At 46.4% G+C, this 23,214-nt stretch overlaps 1 protein-coding gene across 4 annotated transcripts in view; it reads left to right on the top strand.

Moving 5' to 3' along the window:
- Positions 1–23,214, top strand: part of LOC123989315 (transportin-1-like) — a 58,419-nt gene that overhangs the window by 15,256 nt on the left and 19,949 nt on the right. For all 4 annotated transcript variants that reach the window (XR_006830552.1, XM_046290244.1, XM_046290243.1 and 1 more), the window contains 5 exons: positions 11,177–11,310; positions 11,796–11,877; positions 15,718–15,840; positions 20,112–20,230; positions 22,819–22,879. Coding sequence is in view for 3 of the 4 variants with exons in the window: in XM_046290244.1 (XP_046146200.1) it covers positions 11,177–11,310; positions 11,796–11,877; positions 15,718–15,840; positions 20,112–20,230; positions 22,819–22,879 (519 nt within the window). In the remaining variant the exon portion in view is untranslated. The remainder of the gene's footprint in view (positions 1–11,176; positions 11,311–11,795; positions 11,878–15,717; positions 15,841–20,111; positions 20,231–22,818; positions 22,880–23,214) is intronic.

The following is a 23,214-nucleotide window of genomic DNA, read 5'->3' as shown; positions in this document are numbered from 1 at the left end:
AGTTGTTGAAATTTTCTGTATTTACTGATCTTCATGTCTTGAAGAAATGATTGACAGTCGTTTCTCTTTGCTTATTTGAGCTTGCCATAATATGCACTTGGTCTTTTACCAAATAGGGCTATGTTCTGTATACCACTCCTACCTTGTCACAACCCAAGTGATTTACTCAAATCCATTAAGAAGGAAAGAAATTCTACAAATTCACTTTTAAGAAGGCACACCTGTTAATTTAAATGCATTCCAGGTGACTGCCTCATTAAGCTGGTTGAGAGAATGCCAACAGCGTGCAAAGGGTGGCTATTTGAAGAATCTCAAATATAAAATGTATTTTGATTTGTTTAACACTTTTGGTTATTACATAATTCCATGTGTTATTCTATCAAATCAAATCAAATTTATTTATATAGCCCTTCGTACATCAGCTGATATCTCAAAGTGCTGTACAGAAACCCAGCCTAAAACCCCAAACAGCAAACAATGCAGGTGTAAAAGCACGGTGGCTAGGAAAAACTCCCTAGAAAGGCCAAAACCTAGGAAGAAACCTAGAGAGGAACCGGGCTATGTGGGGTGGCCAGTCCTCTTCTGGCTGTGCCGGGTAGAGATTATAACAGAACATGACCAAGATGTTCAAATGTTCATAAATGACCAGCATGGTCAAATAATAATAAGGCAGAACAGTTGAAACTGGAGCAGCAGCACAGTCAGGTGGACTGGGGACAGCAAGGAGCCATCATGTCAGGTAGTCCTGGGGCACGGTCCTAGGGCTCAGGTCCTCCGAGAGAGAGAAAGAGCGAATTAGAGAGAGCATATGTGGGGTGGCCAGTCCTCTTCTGGCTGTGCCGGGTGGAGATTATAACAGAACGTGGCCAAGATGTTCAAATGTTCATAAATGACCAGCATGGTTGAATAATAGTAAGGCAGAACAGTTGAAACTGGAGCAGGAGCATGGCCAGGTGGACTGGGGACAGCAAGGAGTCCTCATGTCAGGTAGTCCTGGGACATGGTCCTAGGGCCCAGGCCAGTTGAAACTGGAGCAGCAGCATGGCCAGGTGGACTGGGGACAGCAAGGAGTCATCATGTCAGGTAGTCCTGGGGCATGGTCCTAGGGCTCAGGTCCTCCGAGAGAGAGAAAGAAAGAGAGAAGGAGAGAATTAGAGAACGCACACTTAGATTCACACAGGACACCTGAATAGGACAGGAGAAGTACTCCAGATAAACAAACTGACCCTAGCCCCCCGACACATAAACTACTGCAGCATAAATACTGGAGGCTGAGACGGGAGGGGTCAGGAGACACTGTGGCCCCATCCGAGGACACCCCCGGACAGGGCCAAACAGGAAGGATATAACCCCACCCACTTTGCCAAAGCACAGCCCCCACACCACAAAGCACAGCCCCCACATCTATAATGTGGAAACAAGTTAAAATAAAGAAAAACCCTTGCATGAGTATGTGTTATAAAACTTTTGACCCAGTAATGTATTCCTCGTAAGAAGTAATGTGGTATATTGTTTGCTATAGGATTCATAGTTCTTTAACTTTTTGCAATTCATTTACCAGCTGTGAAACAAAATGGCAGAAATCTTTAAACAGCTACTGCAGCATTCATTTTACTATAAATGTGATTGTACTTGCGAGTGAAATGCTCACACTTTAGAGACCTGACCATCTTACAACGTGGCTGGTGAAATTTACATTTTACCCACCAATGCCAGAATCTGGCAGGTTGGGTGTTCCTTTTAGGCCCTGATCCCTTTTAGCCGGCCCTGGTGTTCTTAGACAGCCATGTTTTGTTATTTGCTAGGCCTAATTAAAAGGTCAATTAGAGAGGCCTAGATTGTATTTGAAACAGCTGTGTTTAGATATTTTATTATACTGAACAAAAATATAAATGTTACATGTAAAGTGTTGGTTTCATGAGCTGATATAAAGTTTTGATGGAGCGTGCAATTGGCATGGTGACTGCTGAAATGTCAACCAGGGCTGTTGCCAGAGAATTGAATGTTAATTTCTCTACCATAAGCCGCATCATATACCACATCGTTTTAGAGAATTTGGCAGTATGTTCAGCCGGCTTCACAACCACAGACCACTTGTAACCACTCCAACCCAGGACCTCCACATCTGGCTTCTTCACCTGCGGGATCGTTTTGAAACCGTTGCCTCGGACTGCTGATGAAATCGCTCATAGATTAACCGTCTCAGAGAAGCTCATCTGCGTGCTCGTTGTCGGCACCAGGGTCTTGACTTGACTGCAGTTCGGCTTCGTAATGGTCTTCAGTCTGCAGATTCTCACCTTCAATGTCCGCTAGCGCGCTGGAGAAGTGTGCTCTTCACGGATGAATTGATTTAAATTGACTGATTTCCTTATGAACTGTGGCTCAGTAAGACCTTAAATTGTAGTATTTTTGATCTTTGTTCATACAAATAACATTTTGTTACCTTGCAGCCTTACTCTAAAATGTATTTATGACATTTTTCCCGTCATCAATCTACACACAATACCCCATAACAATAAAGCGAAAACATGTTTAGGCATTTTTGTACATTTATTTTTTTTTCTTTTTAACGGATACCTTCTTTACACAAGTTTTCAGACCTTTTGCTATGCTACTAGAAATTGAGCACAGGTGGATCCTGTTTCCAGTGATCATCCTTGAGATTTTTCTACAAATTGATTGGAGTCCACCTGTAGGAAATTTGATTGGACATTATTTGGAAAAGCACAAACCAAGCCAGGAGGTCAAAGGGTACCAAAACATGTATGCAGCATTGAAGGTCCCCAAGAACACAGTGGCCTCCATCATTCTTAAATGGGAGAAGTTTGGAACCACCAAGACGCTTCCTAAAGTTGGCCAAACTGAGCAATCAGGGGAGAAGGGCCTTGGTCAGAGAGGTGACCAAGAAGCTGATAGCCATTCTGACATAGCTCCAGAGTTCCTCTGTGGAGATGGGGGAACCTTCCAGAAGGAGAACCATCTGCAGCACTCCACCAATCAGGCCTTTATGGTGGAGTTACCAGACGGACGCCACTTCTCAGTAAAGGGCACATGACAGCCTGCTTGAAGCTTGCCAAAAGGCACATAAAGACTCTCAGACCACGAGAAACAAGATTCCGTGAACTCTTTGGCCTGAATGCCAAGCGGCTGGAAGAAACCTAACACCGTCCCTAAGTTGAAGCATGATAGTGGCAGCATCATGCTGTGGGGATGCTTTTCAGCGACAGGAACTGGGAGTCTAGTCAGGCTCGGAGGGAAAGATAAATGGAGCAAAGGACAGAGAGATCCTTGATGAAAACCTGCTCCAGAATGCTCAGGACCTCAGACTGGGACGAAGGTTGAACTTCCAACAGGACAACACTAAGCACAGTCAAGACAACGCAGGAGTGGATTCGGGACAAGTCTCGGAATGTCCTTGATTGGCCCAGCCAGAGCCTGGACTTGAACACCGATCAAACATCTCTTGAGAGGCCTGAAACTAGCTGTGCAACAACGCTTACTCATCCAACCCGACAGAGCTTGAGAGGATCTGCAGAAAGGAATGGGAGACACTCCCTAAATACAGGTGTGCCAAGCTTGTAGCGTTATACCCAAGAAGACACGAGGCTGTAATCGCTGCCAAAGGTGCTTCAACAAAGTACTGTGTAAAGGGTCTGAAAACTTATGTAAATGTGATACTTCAGTTTATTTTAAAAATATATTTGCAATCATTTCCAAGAGTCTATTTTTGCTTTGTCATTATGGGGTATTGTGTGTAGATTGAGGGGGAAAAAATGATTTCAATTTTAGAAGGGCTGTAACAAAATGTGGAAAAAGTCAAGGTGTCTGAATACTTTTGTGTGTGTGTGTGTGTGTGTGTGTGTGTGTGTGTGTGTGTGTGTGTGTGTGTGTGTGTGTGTGTGTGTGTGTGTGTGTGTGTGTGCATAAACCAGTGAACATCATCTGACCTTGTTTCCTGACTGGCTCACACCATCTCCCCAGATACTGGCTTTCGTAAGGAGCAAGACAACGCATCATCAGAGTGGTGTTCTTAAGCTTTTTTAGTGGAACATTCTTAGCACTTAGTCATAACTCAGTGTTAGATGGTTGCCCTGCTATTAGCAGTACTAACATAACGCAGCTTCCTCTCAATAAATTTTAGGAGATGTCTTCTCCTAGTTGACACAGCACATCTGTGCTTAATCAATTCATCAGTCTTTCAGTTTTGTGATCTTAAGCAATTCGGTTGATGTGTCATGATGCCATGTGATGGACATTTTTAAGACCAAGTCTTACTCTTTTTGCTCTTGGTCGGTCAGCCAGCCCTCTCACAGCCCTGTCTCTACACCACGGCGGCCCAATTCTGGTCCTGGAGGGCCGAAACACTTCTGTTTTTTGTTTCCACCTGTTAGTTATTTACACTCACCTGGAGTCCAAGGTTTGAGTTAGTCCCTTATTACAAGGAGAGGATGAAAACCAGAAGTGTGTCTGCCCTCCAGGACCGGAATTGGGCAGCCCTGCTCTACACTGACAAGCCTGGAGTTATGGGTGTGTCCTAACCGAGTTATAGCCCTTTCTCTGCAGAACAGAACACACCAGGGACATCCATCATGTGGCCCTGCTGAACATGTGTGTTGCATTCATAGATATTCAAGTCCGGTGAAGGGTGGGCATGTGGCTGGTGTGGAGGGGGTAAGAAATTTCCATGAAGGAATAAATGGATTGTGTTTGCATGGAGGATTGCCTATTTAAATCATATTTTTGATGGGAGTGTCATACTTTGCATACTGACGCTGCGTGCTGCTCATGCAGAGTTGCATTGTGGGTAAATGCTCCCTTGAAACCGCTCCTAAAATAGCCATCCCAGAATTCTTTGGGGTGGCCCCTGACTGCTTGCCAGCAGCACTAAACATGAAGCCGCACCACAAATGAGCTGATTGATGGTGACACACACGCATACAATTATTTTGCACATACACACGGGACAGCAGTAGAGCTGGGATGATAAACTGAAAATTACCTACACCGACATTCATTTTCTGTGATTTGTTCTAAAACCATTATTTGGTCAACAGTAATAGCCTGTGCGTTATGTTGATTCCTGCTATAAAAGTATCAGCCTGTCTTCATTTCGCTGTCGGCTGCTGTGTGAGCGAGCCACTCTCACTCCCTCTCCCCACTGTGCGCATTGAGGAGGGGGAGATGCATTCTGAGAAGCACAAGCAAATGACCGTTCCCTGAAATGCAATTGTGGGAAAAATACACTTTTACAAAGCAATTACTGTTAGGCTTGGGCAGTATCCAGATTTTCATATTGTCGTACTGTCCTCTCATACCAGGATTTCGCTAGTAGGAAGAGCAGAGAAAAAATGGCATCTGTACAGAACTCATCCAGAGATCTCTGACTTTTGGCAGAAAGCCATTATTAGATATCTGATGGCAAACATTTTAGTAGTGAATTGCATACAAGTGTAACTTCATCTCCTCGCCGATAGATATAGAACGCTATGGACTCACCATATCGCTTTCTTCCGTTGTGCTATTTACAAACAGACACGTGACTGGCTCAACTGTTCTGGGGAAAAACGGGAAGCTTCGTCATTTAAAATGTGACGGAAGTTGCACAAGGTGACTGACGGAAACTTAAAGTAGCTACAAATATTACAATTTATTGAAGAACTTCTAATAAACAATTTTGACGGTATTGTAAAAACCATCCTGGGGCTTTTTCCAAATAACCTGGTATACGCTATTTACGGTATACCACCCAAGACTAATTACAGTTTTTCTAGTTACAGAGGTGAGCCACAGCTTTCTGTGAGAATATCATTCATTTTTTCACCTATTTAATATTGAGTTTATGGCACCACTTTAGTATGGCTTTGATGCACGAGTAGCGCAGAGTGCGCCATTTGCAGTGAATAAGCCTGTGCATCAAGTAGCCTAGGCTAGTGTTGTCACGATACCAGAATTTTGACTTTGATACCATGTTTAATAATAATACATGAAACTTATATAAGGCTTTCAAGGACCCAAGGTCACGTCACAATTGGGGGGGGGGGGGCTTCAGGGTAAGGACTTTTCAAAGAGGTGGGGCTTTAGGAGGGACTGAAAATGGTGATGGACTCTGAGTCACGGATGCCTGGAGGGAGGGTGTTCCAGAGCCTACGAGCAATGTTGAAGGCCCTGTGGCCGACACTCTGGGGCTTGGACCTGGGGATGACAAGGTGGCCTGGAGTGGTGGGTTGGTAGAGGAGAAGATCTGGCAGGTAAGATGTTGAAGGGCTCTGTAGATCAGGGGGAGGATCTTGTAATCCATGCATTGGGAGACAGGGAGCCAGCCAGTGGGCAGGGATGATATGTTGCAAGGACTTTGTGTGGGTGAGAAGTAGTGCTGCAGAATTTTGAACCATTTGAAGCTTATGGGGGAGCTTGAGTTGATACCGGAGAGCAGTGAGTTGGAGTAGTCAAGACTGGAGGAGATTAATGCTTGTATGAGGATTTCAGTGGCAGGATGGGAGTGGAAGGACCGGACTTTTGCAATGTTGCGGTGGTGGAAGAATGAGGATTTGACAGTCTTATCTTGTGGTCAAATGAGAGGGTGGTGTGCAGGATGACACCAAGGTTGTGTGTTTGGGGGGAGGGAGAAACAGTGGTGTCGTCTTTAGTGAGGGTAGATTTGGTGCCTATGAGGAGGAGTTCAGTTTTATCACTGTTGAGCTTGAGGACGTTTTGTTGCATCCACGTTTTTATTGCAGAGGCAGGATTGACAAAAGGTTTAGTATCACGGTACTCAATACCATCACGATACTCCATACCAAAACTATACCACAGCTACTGCTCTGTTCAATTGTTGGGCATCTTGAGTTCAATATTATAACATTTAATAAAAAACATTACATCAACATTTTCCAGAGACAGCCATGTATGCATTAATGAATCAATTATGCAAATCATATAATCAATTGAACTTTATTACCAAACTAACTACTTAACAACAATTGTAATCATTTTATTTGAATGGTAAATCTCTACAAACTGTGTAAATCAAGATGTAGCCTAGGCTATTCACAGTACAGGTGAATGCATATTCATTAAGTGTGTGGATGCATTAAGATACTGCACTCGTGTTGGCTGATTTCATGACAACATTTGCATAGAAGCACAATTTTAATAAAATAAGCTGTGTCTTTAACCAGTATGAAGTAATTGACTAGGCAAGAGGGGTGCTGCCCTTCCGCCCTATTCACAACACAGTGATTCACACACTGAATATTCGCTGAGGCAATAGATACTATTTGGCTGATGGCGAGACGTGACGAAGAGAATGAATGACGTTTTTGGTTTGAAATAGAATATTATCACAAACAATGTACTTGAGTAGAAACGTAATGTTATCTTCAGCTGTAAGATGGAATGTTCGCCTACAAAGCTGGACGCTACTGGTATCTCCTTGCATTGTAACGTGTTGTAGCCTGTATGGACATTGTTCTGTGAGCCGTAATGAACAGTTGAAACATTTCTACATGCCGTGCCGCATTATTCAAGTGTGTTAACTTGTGTGCACCGTGAATGGGGAGCTATCGTGATACTGTGCAGACTCCCAGTGCAGGCTGGCAACATGAAAAACCAAACCTTTTTTCCACGTTCTAGTATCGGAAAAGTAGAGATGTTTCGGTATACCATGCAACATGAGCCTGGGTCTAGCATTGGAAAGTTTTTGTTGGTCATTAAGTCTACATTTAATGATCGATGAATCAATTCGCCTACATGGCTATAGCAACTATCATATTTAGAGTTAGCAATCTAGCAAAGTGTTTTGAGTTTCCACTTCTTCAGGTGGTCAGTAATGGACTATAGCGCAGGCCAATATGCACAAATATGTTGGCAAATTCTATGAAGAGCCAAAAAGAAATCTGATCATTCTGGATGCATTCATTCCCTGCATGCATTCCCTGGATATGTTAGATGAAATAGGTAACTTTTTAAAATCATAGGCTACCATCTCTGTTGTCTAGAGCACTGCCTGCTAATATTTTGTTTATGGGTCTATTTCATTGTTATCGAGCAAAATATTTTACCCTTTGTCTGGATCGCCCAGTTCTCTTTATTCATTTCTTTGCTCTTTCATTGTTATAGCAGTAAATGGGCAAATTAATCGCAAAATGGATTTTGGTCTTTATCGCCCAGCTCTAGACACTAGCCTCCATGCAGATGTGGTTTAGAATCACTGTGTTCTGAAGGAAACGCACAGGGGAGCTCACATACCTACATGGATTCACATACAGTAAAGCCTAGACATACGTTATCCTCTCATTTCCTTGTTACTTTAATATCCCTCATTTACTGAAGTGTTTCCATTTATTATGGCAGTTGCATGCGTTTTTCTCTACTGTTCTCGCTCTCCTCTGTCACCCCCCTCTCTCTCTTCGGTCACCCCTTTGTATTCTCTCTTTTCTCTCTGCACCACTCGCTCTATAAAAAGACAGAATCAGGTGTGTGTGTGAAGTTGCGTAACGCTTGTAGGAAGTTGGTCTATGGCTTTATGTATCTTTTTGCTGGAGAGCAGTTTTTACAATGGTGATTGGGCAGTTGACTGGGTAGTTGGAAGGTGCTTGTGCGTGTACCGACCGGCTCCAGTTCTGGCTGGTGCGTTCTCATTCTGACACTGCTGTAAACTCTACAGTGTCGTGTCTGAACATGGCGTTCAAACAGAGTAAGGATGGAAGAGGAAAATTAAAAGGAATTGTTTATTTAACCCCTTTTTCTCTCAGCAGACTTGCATTCTTTTGCATAATTGTCATTCTTGCACCTCCCATTTTGACAGCAAGGCTCCTACAAGGACTGTCCAGCTTCATTGGTATGCAGTGCCTTGACTACTCTCTCTCATGCACACACTCCTGTCCCAGTCACCAGTCTATATTTTTAAAGTTGTCCTCCAGCAATTAAAAATTTAAAATAAATGTACTGTTTAAAAAGCAATATCCCAGGGCCTCCCGAGTGGTGCAGTGGTCTAAGACACTGCAACGCAGTGCTAGCTGTGCCACTAGAGAGTCCAGTCTGTTGCAGCTGGCCACGACCGGGAGACCCAATGGGCTGTGCACAATTGGCCCAGCGTCGTCCGGATTAGGGAAGTGTGTGGCCTGCTCTGATGTCCTTGTCCCATTGCGCATATGCGACTCCTGTGGGGGGCAAGGCGCAGTGCACGCTGACACAGTCGCCAGGTGTACGGTGTTTCCTCCGACACATTAGTGCGGCTGGCTTCCGGGTTAAGTGGTCATTGTGTCAAGAAGCAGTGCGGCTTGTGTTTTAGAGGATGCATGGCTCTCGATCTTCGCCTCTCCCGAATCCGTAAGGGAGTTGCAGCGATGAGACAAGACTGTAACTACCAATTGGATATCACGAAATTGGGGAGAAAAAGGGCCTTTAATACACACTAAAACACACAAAAATATCCCAAGTATAAATACTGTAAAGGACACACTAAAGGGTAAAAAATATATGTTTAGAGCAAAATTGTGTTTTTTAGACACAAACTTCATGCCGTTGGTCTGATGGGGATTGTGATGTCATCGGCCTCCCCTCTTGCTTGGGGAACAATAGAGGTCAAAAGAGGAAAGGCTTGACCTCTATTGCTTGTGGAGGATCCCTGGACCACCTATTGAGATGGGCATGTTAAGGAAATCAGGTGATAAATGAGCTGAAAAGGAGACTGGAGAAATACTTTAACCCTTGTCCTACAGTCTCCATAACCCTTGTCCTACAGTCTCCATAACCTTTGTCCTACAGTCTCCATAACCTTTGTCCTACAGTCTCCATAACCTTTGTCCTACAGTCTCCATAACCCTTGTCCTACAGTCTCCATAACCTTTGTCCTACAGTCTCCATAACCTTTGTCCTACAGTCTCCATAACCCTTGTCCTACAGTCTCCATAACCTTTGTCCTACAGTCTCCATAACCTTTGTCCTACAGTCTCCATAACCCTTGTCCTACAGTCTCCATAACCCTTGTCCTACAGTCTCCATAACCCTTGTCCTACAGTCTCCATAACCTTTGTCCTACAGTCTCCATAACCTTTGCCCTACACAGTCTCCATCCCAATTGGATGTGTCCACTTCCTTGTAAGCTATTGCTGACCTTGGTTTAACCTTGGTTGGAATGCTCCTCGATTGGCTCTCTCATAATGACAGAAACCTTGTATTTTCTTTAACCACGCAGTCTCGTTCTCCAAGCATTCTGGCTGGAAGGAAACAGCCCCCGCCCTGGAAACGGTTTCCATGGAAACGGCCTTCAGACAGCACCACTGTCGCCGCGCTCTTTGTTGCATCTGATCAGATTAATCTGTGTGTGTATGATGTACGTGTGGCGGCATATTAAATGTGTGTCAGCCATCAACTCAATCTATATTTCCCTGGGAAGAGACCTCCAAGGCTGCTGCATCATTTGCCCATATAGACACATTAACTACACATCATCAATGTCCTCTTCAGGTTTAGAAAATAGCTTTTCAAGGGGCTTGTGTGTTTTTATGTACATATTTCATAGCTGTGATGTTTGCTGGTTGTGGGCGTAAGGTCATTGTGAAGTGGTAATACCTACCTTACAAGTGGAAGATTAGACACTCCTGTGGAGTAGATGTCAGTTGTCTTGCTGAGACACATGATCGTATGTGACACACCAATACTTCTATCCTCTCTACTTTGGATGTTTTGTGTGTGTTGGGTGTGCGACTGTGTGCGTATCACACGGTGTATTACGGAACCCCGTAATATTACAGAGGAAGCTTTCTTTAATGTAGTCGTTCTAGAATTCCATCACACACACTGACAGCCTCACATGAATAAGCCTGTACTCTAGCTGTTTTCACTGTCAAATTCACAATTTTGTCCTGCTGTTCATTTACTAGGTGGCCAGCCTGGCCAGGTTGTGTTTCTCCTTGTGGTGTGTTAAGTACAGTATGTGGTGTGTTAGGTACAGTATGTGGTGATGAAGGCTTCTCATACCTGTTGTTTTTATAGGTTGACTCAGGGTTGATGAAGTATGACATCTTTACTATCCATAAGGTCTCCTGTCTTTGAGGCTGGCTGATAAATGGATGTTAAAACACCTTGGGGGGGCTGCTTTCTGGCCCTGAAACATATTGGTTAACCCCCCTCCCCCACATCTCCCTCTCTCTCTCTCCCCTCTTTCTCTCAGGGGGCGTTTGGCGCTCTTCAGAAGATCTGTGAGGACTCAGCAGAGATCTTGGACAGTGACGTGTTGGACCGTCCGCTCAACGTTATGATCCCAAAGTTCCTGCAGTTCTTCAAACACAGCAGCCCCAAGATAAGGTACTCAATCCAAATGTATTTATAAAGCCTTTTTTTTGTCAGAAAGTGCCTTACAGAAACCCGACCTAGACCCCAAAAGGCAAGCAGAAACACTGTGGTAAGCAAAAGTCCCTAGTGTATGAGTGTACTGGGCCTCCCTCTTGCCTCTTTCGCTCACTCCCGGTGAAGCCAACACCTTGCCTCGCCTCTAATTGGTTCCAAAACAACCCATAGCCAGGGGTTGTTTTCAGATCTAGCTATATTTACAGGCACTTTGATCCAAAATGTTCTCTCAGATCCCTCTTTCCTCAGTCTTATAGATGACTGTCTCTCTCTCTGTGTCTGTCTTTAGGCGTTATCAGTGTCTGAGATCCCAGATTGGAGACTGGGGGGTGGAAAGGGGATAGAAAGGGGAGGAACACAGACAGAGGCAGCATTGATAAGGGGGAACACATGAGTTTGGGTGGTGTGAGGTTGAGCTCTGTTGTCTTGTTGTGGTGTTGCAGGTCTCATGCCATCGCCTGCGTCAACCAGTTCATCATCAGTAGGACTCAGGCCCTAATGCTGCACATCGACGACTTCATCGAGGCAAGTCTGACCCTGCCGTGACCTCTGCAGTCTGACCTCCCATAATCCCCAGACAGCCCTGTGACTATCTAATATGCTCACAAAGTCAGACATGCCATGAACCTTCTGCAATCAAGTCATACACGCACACAGCCCACCCAACTAGCCTCCGCTCTCAGTGCAGCCAACCAGGCAGGCAGGTATATGGCCTCAGCTCTCAGTACAGTGTGTCAGTAGGTTAGGTCTGAGCCTCTACGCAGCACTACCAAGATCCAGCCCTAGCTGCAGTTCAGTACACCAACCCCAATTCCACCGATTGGATCAGGGCTGATAATCCATTAGGACTAGATCACATTAACCACTGATGAGCTTAACTTCCAGCCAGCTGGGCCCTGGATGAGGACGGATGCAATGACAATACAGCAAGCGGATAGGAGATAAAGAGCTATTGTTTAAAGTCCCTCTGTCATGTCTTCAGCTGTGGGGGTGAGAGAGAGGGCACTTTGCGCAGAAGGGGCACAGGTCACATGAAATCCAATTCGCATACTCTAAATAAAGTGTCCGTTTATTTCTGTAGGGCTTTTTAGAGCTATTTTCAATGGTGAGTTGTTTGTGATAATGGGCAGAAGGCCAGAGTTGATAGCAGGCTCTGAGATGGTCAGTAGATGACCAGAGGCTTATAGAGGCTTCTAATTGGTACAGAAAGTGATCTGAAAGGCTAAACTGATCCGAGATCAGCAATCCTTTTCTTGAGATGCAGTGTAGGACCAAGGGCTTCATAGGGACCAAAATTCTTGCAATACATTGCATCAAACTCAAAAATCAAGACAATAACAGAAAATAGCATCACTTAATGTGCCTGACATATCTTCTGTAGTCAGACTGTTTTAGTGAAGGAGGAGCAATGCTTTTTGATTACATTATGAATAAATCTAACCGTCCTGGACACGCTTTGGGCTGCCGCACACACAGAGACCAAACTGGCACGGACACCACATGACACAGAGCATAAAATAATGAGACCAGTAAAACAGAAGACACAATTTACACAAGCCATGGTAGCCTGACACCACTATTACACTCTGACCAATAGCGACAAGTGTCACATCAAAGGTGATAGGCTTGTGGTGCTGAAAGGACAGCGACCGTAATACCTGTGCACTCCATGGTGCTGAGGGAGAGACCGTTTTGGTCAAACACACAGATGTGGCTGGTACACATTAGCAGTCACACACAGCGTATGTTATTTAATAATGTTAAGGAATCAGCAGCCCATTCACTTCAGTAGGCCCCATGAAATCAGAACAATACAAAAGCACAACCATTTCATATCCAAAAAGAAATGAACAAACCAGCTATTACTTCCCTTTACAAATATATTTTATCACATTCATCACACTAATGGGTGATGTAAGGTTTTTAAATGCAACAATGTTTCACAGTCATTATTTTCAAGAGATAGCTAACCGCAAGCCAGCTGCAACAAAATCTTGAAAAGGGTGATGCTAATAAATTAGCAACAACATCCACCTTGAAGTTGATAACTGCTGCTCCAGCTATCGTCGCCGTTGTCAGACTACAGACTACTACAACACAAGCTAGCTAACGTTAGTAGCTTTACGCCTCGATCACACCGATAGCATCGTTGTATTCTGTTACACCAGAGGTACATTCTTTTCCAATGGAACGCTGTGCAGCATTGCGTTGCAGAGGCAGTTGGAGTGCGTTTTGTTTTCTGTGTGGCGCATACGTTGGATATATCTAACATATGCATAAACTTGACAGAAACGAGAGCAAAAGGTGAATGTTGAAGTTTTGTTGCACATATCCAGTAACAGTGTTGGATTACATAATGGAAAATGTTTGACTGCAGAATTTATTATGCATCATTCATGCAATGATGCTGTCGGTCTGATCGAGGCGTTAGCTTGGGAAAATAACTACTGCTTACACCACTGATTATTTGCTTTTGTGCTGGTGAAGAAGCCAGATGTGGAGGTCCTGGGCTGGCGTGGTTACACGTGGTCTGTGGTTGTGAGGCCGGTTGGACACACTACCAAAATTACTACAACGACGTTGCAGGTGGCTTATGGTAGAGAAATGAACATTCAATTCTCTGGCAACAGCTCTGGTGGACATTCCTGCAGTCGGCATGCCAATTGCACGCTCCCTCAACTTGACACATCTGTGGCATTGTGTTGTGTGACAAAACTGCACATTTTAGAGGCCTTCTGTTGTTAAATCAAATTTTATTTGTCACATGCGCCGAATACAACCTTACCATGAAATGCTTACATACAAACTCTTAACCAACAACCAACCAACAGTTGAAGAATAGAGTTAAGAAAATATTTACTAAATAAAATAAAGTATAAAATGAAAAAGTAACACAATAAAGAGGCTATATATGGGGTACCAGTACCGAGTCAATGTGGTGGCTATATACGGGGTACCGGTACTGAGTCAATGTGGAGGCTATATACGGGGTACCGGTACCGAGTCAATGTGGTGGCTATATACGGGGTACCGGTACTGAGTCAATGTGGAGGCTATATACGGGGTACCGGTACAGAGTCAATGTGGAGGCTATATACGGGGTACCGGTACAGAGTCAATGTGGAGGCTATATACGGGGTACCGGTACAGAGTCAATGTGGAGGCTATATACGGGGTACCGGTACAGAGTCAATGTGGAGGCTATATACGGGGTACCGGTACAGAGTCAATGTGGAGGCTATATACGGGGTACCGGTACAGAGTCAATGTGGAGGCTATATATGGGGTACCGGTACAGAATCAATGTGGAGGCTATATACGGGGTACTGGTACAGAGTCAATGTGGAGGCTATATACGGGGTACTGGTACAGAGTCAATGTGGAGGCTATATACGGGGTACCGGTACAGAGTCAATGTGTGGGGGTACAGGTTAGTCGAGGTAATTTGTACATGTAGGTAGGGGGTAAAGTGACTGCATAGATAAACAGCGTTCCCAGCACAAGTTGAGCCTGTGTAATGATCATGCTGTTTAATCAGCTTCTTGATATTCCACACCAGACAGATGGATCAACTATCTTGGCAAAGGAGAACAAATGTATGCACAAAATTTAAGAGAAATAAGCTTTTTGTGTGTATGGAACATTTCTGGGATCTTTTATTTCAGCTCATGAAACATGGGACCAACATTTTACATGTTGCATTTATATTTTTGTTCAGTATAGATAATTAAATAATAAAGAAAAACATGTTTTTATTTATTAGCCTAGTGGTTATAAGTATGTAGGCATATGATGTGAAATAGGCCTCATATGAAATCATTGTCAAAGGCACAAGAGATACTGTTGCATGTAGATCTAGATTATTTACAGATGGATTATATAGAAATATCAAAACATTATTTTAACAACTCCAAAGCAATTGCATGTGGTGCAGGAACCACTGACTCGCTAAGTTTTTCTATTATCAGGACACCTGCTGGTAACTCTTAACTGATTAGAACAGCTCATGAGGTGTCTTAAATATCTGTCCACGAGGTGGGACTCTTATGACTAAAGAGGTTTCATGCAAAGCTTTTATTTTTACCCTTAAGAGTAGGAGTAAAATGTCTATATTCTCACCACTTATGAACAATTTTATCTTCTGAGACCCTCTATGGTTACAGGTCCTGGTCAGAACTCATGACATATGAAGACATTCTGGTCTCCTTTCCTTGGCTCTGTGTCAAATACAAAAAAAAAGCCAATGTCTGCTATCCTTCATTAGTAATGCAATGTCAAAAACACAGGATGCATCTTCAAGTAATGAAAGTTGTGACTAGTATGTGTGCTTGTGTTTTGATGTTTGACCCTCCTCCCTCCCTGTAGAACCTGTTTGCCCTGGCGACTGATGAGGAGCCAGAGGTGAGGAAGAACGTTTGCAGAGCTCTGGTCATGCTGCTGGAAGTCCGCATGGACCGTCTCCTACCGCACATGCACAACATCATAGAGGTGAGAATGGGACTGGGGTACTGGGGCGGGGGGTAGGACTTGGGCTTGTATTCTGTAATGCCTGGTGTACTCTACAGGACTTTCAAAATCCTAACATCACTGAGCCTCTCACATTGCCAACATAGTGTTGCGCAAGCTAACCATCTGGCACAGACGTGTCGCACATAATACGATTCTTCACTTGGTTGTGAGGATTCTCTATACCAAACAATGATGTGATACGATTTAACGTAGCTATGAGCTGTGGCTCAAAGCAGCCTCATAAAGGTTCAGTTAGACATTCACGCTTGCCATACAGAGTTGAAAGATATAGCCAACGTTTTGAATTGAATAACATTGCTTGTGAACTTCAGAGCTGTAACGGTTTGACACTTTGGTTAAACCGTTACAGGCCCCGCATGTCCCCAGGTACCCTCATTTGTTGACTTCTGTGATCGAAAAAGTCTTGGTTTTATGCATGTCAACATCAGAAGCCTCCTCCCTAAGTTTGTTTTACTCACTGCTTTAGCACACTCTGCTAACCCTGATGTCCTTGCCGTGTCTGAATCCTGGCTCAGGAAGGCCACCAAAAATTCAGAGATTTCCATACCCAACTATAACATCTTCCGTCAAGATAGAACTGCCAAAGGGGGCGGAGTCGCAGTCTACTGCAGAGATAGCCTGCAAAGTAATGTCATACTTTCCAGGTCCATACCCAAACAGTTTGAACTACTAATTTTGAAAATTACTCTCTCCAGAAACAAGTCTCTCACTGTTGCCGCCTGCTACCGACCCCCCTCAGCTCCCAGCTGTGCCCTGGACACCATTTGTGAATTGATCGCCCCCATCTAGCTTCAGAGTTCGTTCTGTTAGGTGACCTAAACTGGGATATGCTTAACACCCCGGCAGTCCTACAATCTAAGCTAGATGCCCTCAATCTCACTCAAATCATCAAGGAACCCACCAGGTACAACCCTAACTCTGTAAACAAGGGCACCCTCATAGACGTCATCCTGACCAACTGGCCCTCCAAATATACCTCTGCTGTCTTCAACCAGGATCTCAGCGATCACTGCCTCATCGCCTGTATCCGCCACGGAGCCGCAGTCAAACGACCACCCCTCATCACTGTCAAACGCTCCCTAAAACACTTCTGTGAGCAGGCCTTTCTAATCGACCTGGCCCGGGTATCCTGGAAGGACATTGACCTCATCCCTTCAGTTGAGGATGCATGGTCATTCTTTAAAAGTAACTTCCTCACCATTTTAGATAAGCATGCTCCGTTCAAAAAATGCAGAACTAAGAACAGATACAGCCCTTGTTTCACTCCAGACCTGACTGCCCTCGACCAGCACAAAAACATCCTGTGGCGGACTGCAATAGCATCGAATAGCCCCCGTGATATGCAACTGTTCAGGGAAGTCAGGAACCAATACACGCAGTCAGTCAGGAAAGCTAAGGCCAGCTTCTTCAGGCAGAAGTTTGCATCCTGTAGCTCCAACTCCAAAAAGTTCTGGGACACTGTGAAGTCCATGGAGAACAAGAGCACCTCCTCCCAGCTGCCCACTGCACTGAGGCTAGGAAACACGGTCTCCACCGATAAATCCATGATTATCGAAAACTTCAATAAGCACTTCTCAACGGCTGGCCATGCCTTCCGCCTGGCTACTCCAACCTCGGCCAACAGCTCCGCCCCCCCCGTAGCTCCTCACCCAAGCCTCTCCAGGTTCTCCTTTACCCAAATCCAGATAGCAGATGTTCTGAAAGAGCTGCAAAACCTGGACCCGTACAAATCAGCTGGGCTTGACAATCTGGACCCGCTATTTCTGAAACTATCTGCCGCCATTGTCGCAACCCCTATTACCAGCCTGTTCAACCTCTCTTTCATATCGTCTGAGATCCCCAAGGATTGGAAAGCTGCCGCAGTCATCCCCCTCTTCAAAGTGGGAGACACCCTGGACCCAAACTGTTACAGACCTATATCCATCCTGCCCTGCCTATCTAAGGTCTTCGAAAGCCAAGTCAACAAACAGGTCACTGACCATCTCGAATCCCACCGTACCTTCTCCGCTGTGCAATCTGGTTTCCGAGCCGGTCACGGGTGCCACTTCCGTGGCCTCCAACTGCTCTTAAACGCGAGTAAAACCAAATGCATGCTTTTCAACCGATCACTGCCTGCACCCGCATGCCCGACTAGCATCACCACCCTGGATGGTTCCGACCTTGAATATGTGGACATCTATACGTACCTAGGTGTCTGGCTAGACTGCAAACTCTCCTTCCAGACTCACATCAAACATCTCCAATCGAAAATCAAATCAAGAGTCGGCTTTCTATTCCGCAACAAAGCCTCCTTCACTCACGCTGCCAAGCTTACCCTAGTAAAACTGACTATTCTACCGATCCTCGACTTCGGCGATGTCATCTACAAAATGGCTTCCAACACTCTACTCAGCAAACTGGATGCAGTCTATCACAGTGCCATCCGTTTTGTCACTAAAGCACCTTATACCACCCACCACTGCGACTTGCATGCTCTAGTCGGCTGGCCCTCACTACATATTCGTCGCCAGACCCACTGGCTCCAGGTCATCTACAAGTCCATGCTAGGTAAAGCTCCGCCTTATCTCAGTTCACTGGTCACGATGGCAACACCCATCCGTAGTACGCGCTCCAGCAGGTGTATCTCACTGATCATCCCTAAAGCCAACACCTCATTTGGCCGCCTTTCGTTCCAGTACTCTGCTGCCTGTGACTGGAACGAATTGCAAAAATCGCTGAAGTTGGAGACTTTATCTCCCTCACCAACTTCAAACATCAGCTATCCGAGCAGCTAACCGATCGCTGCAGCTGTACATAGTCTATAGGAAAATAGCCCACCCATTTTCACTTACCTCATTCCCATACTGTTTTTATACTGTTTTTATTTATTTACTTTTCTGCTCTTTTGCACACCAATATCTCTACCTGTACATGACCATCTGATCATTTATCACTCCAGTGTTAATCTGCAAAATTGTATTATTCGCCTACCTCCTCATGCCTTTTGCACACATTGTATATAGACTGCCCATTTTTTCTACTGTGTTATTGACTTGTTAATTGTTTATTCCATGTGTAACTCTGTGTTGTCTGTTCACACTGCTATGCTTTATCTTGGCCAGGTCGCAGTTGCAAATGAGAACTTGTTCTCAACTAGCCTACCTGGTTAAATAAAGGTGAAATAAAAATTACAAAATGTATAATAAAAAAAAGTACAATACACATACTAGTAGTAGTCATAGCTCCTGCTCCAGAGTCTACACATTCTGGGTGATGTGATACGTCAGCATCTCACTGGCTTCTTCTCTGGTCAGCTCTCATTGGCTATTGATGATCACGTTCTGAAAACTTGTCGTTGCACATCTCACACAAGAGCATTGCCGATTTTGTGCTGATAAAATCAAACATACTTGAAAATATTGTGACGTCTGGGACTGCTCAAAGATGGAGCGGTAGCCCTTAGATTGCATCTCTGACCCGCTCACATTAAAAAAAGTGTCGGTAACCGCAACGACATGGGTATTTTGTCTACGATCTCAAAAACTTGTCTGGGACAGCTAAACCACGGCCAAAATGTTGTAGTGTACACACAGTTTAAATTCTCCAGACAGATTCATCTGAAAGCTTTCATTCTCCAGACAGGTTCATCTGAAAGCTTTAATTCTCCAGACAGGTTCATCTGAAAGCTTTAATTCTCCAGGCAGGTTCATCTGAAAGCTTTAATTCTCCAGACAGGTTCACCTGAAAGCTTTTATTCTCCAGACAGGTTCATATGAAAGCTTTAATTCTCCAGACAGGTTCATCTGAAAGCTTTCATTCTCCAGACAGGTTCATCTGAAAGCTTTCATTCTCCAGAGGTTCATCTGAAAGTTCATCTGAAAGCTTTCATTCTCCAGACAGGTTCATCTGAAAGCTTTCATTCTCCAGACAGGTTCATCTGAAAGCTTTCATTCTCCAGACAGGTTCATCTGAAAGCTTTCATTCTCCAGACAGGTTCATCTGAAAGCTTTCATTCTCCAGACAGGTTCATCTGAAAGCTTTCATTCTCCAGACAGGTTCATCTGAAAGCTTTCATTCTCCAGACAGGTTCATCTGAAAGCTTTCATTCTCCAGACAGGTTCATCCATAATATGTCATGTGATTGTGGCTGCCCAGCTCCTGGCCTTGAAATGAATCCTGAATATTGATTGAGGTAGTGAATTACAAATATAATGCTAATAGTACTACATTTCCCATGGTCCTCTCCTCAGTACATGCTGCAGAGGACTCAGGACCAGGATGAGAACGTGGCTCTGGAGGCCTGTGAGTTCTGGCTGACACTGGCTGAACAGCCTGTCTGTAAGGATGTGCTGTGTAACCACCTCTCCAAGTGAGTAACACACATACATACAAAAGCTGTCATTCTAGGCCTCCCCCGGTGTACTTTTCCTCATCCTGTCACCCTGGCTGTTGATCAGAGCCATAGCTGTTAGAGCTCATCTGTGACACAATGGTGACACTGCTGACATTAATGTTGCCTGTCCCCTCTCCTGTCTCCATGCTCCCTCTCTACCAACCCACTCCATGCTCCTTCTCTACCAACCCACTCCATGCTCCTCTCTACCAACCCACTCCATGCTCCCTCTCTACCAACCCACTCCATGCTCCCTCTCTACCAACCCCCTCCATGCTCCCTCTCTACCAACCCCCTCCATGCTCCCTCTCCCCCATCCCCTCCATGCTCCCTCCCCCCATCCCCTCCATGCTCCCTCTCCCCATCCCCTCCATGCTACCTCTCCCCATGCTCCCTCTCCTCCATCCCCTCTATGCTCCTCTCCTCCATCCCCTCCATGCTCCCTCTCCCCATGCTCCCTCTCCTCCATCCCTCTATGCTCCCTTTCCTCCATCCCCTCTATGCTCCCTCCCTCCATCCCCTCCATCCCCTCCCCATGCTCCCTCTCCCCATGCTCCCTCTCCTCCATCCCCTCTATGCTCCCTCTCCTCCATCCCCTCCATGCTCCCTCTCCTCCATCCCCTCCATGCTCCCTCTCCCTCATCCCCTCCATGCTCCCTCTCCCCCATCCCCTCCATGCTCCCTCTCCCCATCCCCTCCATGCTCCCTCTCCCCATCCCCTCCATGCTCCCTCTCCCCATGCTCCCTCTCCTCCATCCCCTCTATGCTCCCTTTCCTCCATCCCCTCTATGCTCCCTCTCCTCCATCCCCTCCATGCTTCCTCTCCCCATGCTCCCTCTCCTCCATCCCCTCTATGATCCCTTTCCTCCATCCCCTCTATGCTCCCTCTCCTCCATCCCCTCCATGCTCCCTCTCCTCCCTCTCCCCATGCTCCCTCTCCTCCATCCCCTCTATGCTCCCTCTCCTCCATCCCCTCTATGCTCCCTCTCCTCCATCCCCTCTATGCTCCCTCTCCTCCATCCCCTCCATGCTCCCTCTCCTCCATCCCCTCCATGCTCCCTCTCCCCCATCCCCTCCATGCTCCCTCTCCCCCATCCCCTCCATGCTCCCTCTCCCCATCCCCTCCATGCTCCCTCTCCCCATGCTCCCTCTCCTCCATCCCCTCTATGCTCCCTTTCCTCCATCCCCTCTATGCTCCCTCTCCTCCATCCCCTCCATGCTCCCTCTCCCCATGCTCCCTCTCCCCATCCCCTCCATGCTCCCTCTCCCCATCCCCTCCATGCTCCCTCTCCCCATGCTCCCTCTCCTTCATCCCCTCTATGCTCCCTCTCCTCCATCCCCTCTATGCTCCCTTTCCTCCATCCCCTCTATGCTCCCTCTCCTCCATCCCCTCCATGCTCCCTCTCCCCATGCTCCCTCTCCTCCATCCCCTCTATGCTCCCTTTCCTCCATCACCTCCATGCTCCCTCTCCCCATGCTCCCTCTCCTCCATCCCCTCTATGCTCCCTCTCCTCCATCCCCTCTATGGTCCCTCTCCTCCATCCCCTCCATGCTCCCTCTCCCCATCCCCTCCATGCTCCCTCTCCTCCATCCCCTCTATGCTCCCTCTCCTCCATCCCCTCTATGCTCCCTCTCCTCCATCCCCTCTATGCTCCCTTTCCTCCATCCCCTCTATGCTCCCTTTCCTCCATCCCCTCTATGCTCCCTCTCCTCCATCCCCTCTATGCTCCCTCTCCTCCATACCCTCTATGGTCCCTCTCCTCCATCCCCTCCATGCTCCCTCTCCTCCATCCCCTCCATGCTCCCTCTCCTCCATCCCCTATGCTCCCTCTCCTCCATCCCCTCCATGCTCCCTCTCCCCCATCCCCTCCATGCTCCCTCTCCCCATCCCCTCCATGCTCCCTCCCCCATCCCCTCCATGCTCCCTCTCCCCATCCCCTCCATGCTCCCTCTCCCCATGCTCCCTCTCCTCCATCCCCTCTATGCTCCCTCTCCTCCATCCCCTCCATGCTCCCTCTCCTCCATCCCCTCCATGCTCCCTCTCCTCCATCCCCTCCATGCTCCCTCTCCTCCATCCCCTCCATGCTCCCTCTCTCCATCCCCTCCATGCTCCCTCTCCCCATCCCCTCCATTCTCCCTCTCCCCATGCTCCCTCTCCTCCATCCCCTCCATGCTCCCTCTCCCCCATCCCTCCATGCTCCCTCTCCCCATGCTCCCTCTCCTCCATCCCCTCCATGCTCCCTCTCCCCCATCCCCTCCATCCCCATCCCTCCATGCTCCCCCATCCCCTCCATGCTCCCCCATCCCCTCCATGCTCCCTCTCCCCCATCCCCTCCATGCTCCCCTCCCCCATCCCCTCCATGCTCCCCCTCCCCATCCCCTCCATGCTCCCTCTCCCCATCCCCTCCATGCTCCCCCATCCCCTCCATGCTCCCCATCCCCTCCATGCTCCCCATCCCCTCCATCCCCATCCCCTCCATGCTCCCCCATCCCCTCCATGCTCCCCCATCCCCTCCATGCTCCCTCTCCCCCAACCCCCACCTGTCGATCCCTGTCTGTTCCAGGCTGATTCCGGTGCTCGTCAACGGGATGAAGTACTCCGAGATCGACATCATTCTGCTCAAGGTCAGTCTGCTCTGAGTGTGAGCCAGGAAATTGATCTATGGCTTTCTGCTGGACTGCACCTTGTGGTTATGTACTAGACACATCACACCTTAGCCCTGGGTCTCAACCCTGGCTCTGTGTAGGTCCTGTCACAGGTCTGTCACTATGGTTACAATGAAATTCATATTTATACATACATAAATTTGTATGTGTCTCTGTCTGCTGTTAAGATAGTCTGATAGGTGAACTGACGGCTACCTGGCTTACAGGCCTGAAGGCAGCTCATTGTCTTAAAGTAGTATCAATAGTTAGAATTGCATACCTTTGTGTGTGTGTACCCTTACAAGTGTGGAACT

This window comes from Oncorhynchus gorbuscha, linkage group LG11, assembly GCF_021184085.1.
Source record: "Oncorhynchus gorbuscha isolate QuinsamMale2020 ecotype Even-year linkage group LG11, OgorEven_v1.0, whole genome shotgun sequence".
In the NCBI taxonomy this organism is placed as follows: domain Eukaryota; kingdom Metazoa; phylum Chordata; class Actinopteri; order Salmoniformes; family Salmonidae; genus Oncorhynchus; species Oncorhynchus gorbuscha.
Note: the sequence above shows the minus strand (reverse complement) of the source record. Positions and strands in the feature narration are given on the sequence as shown.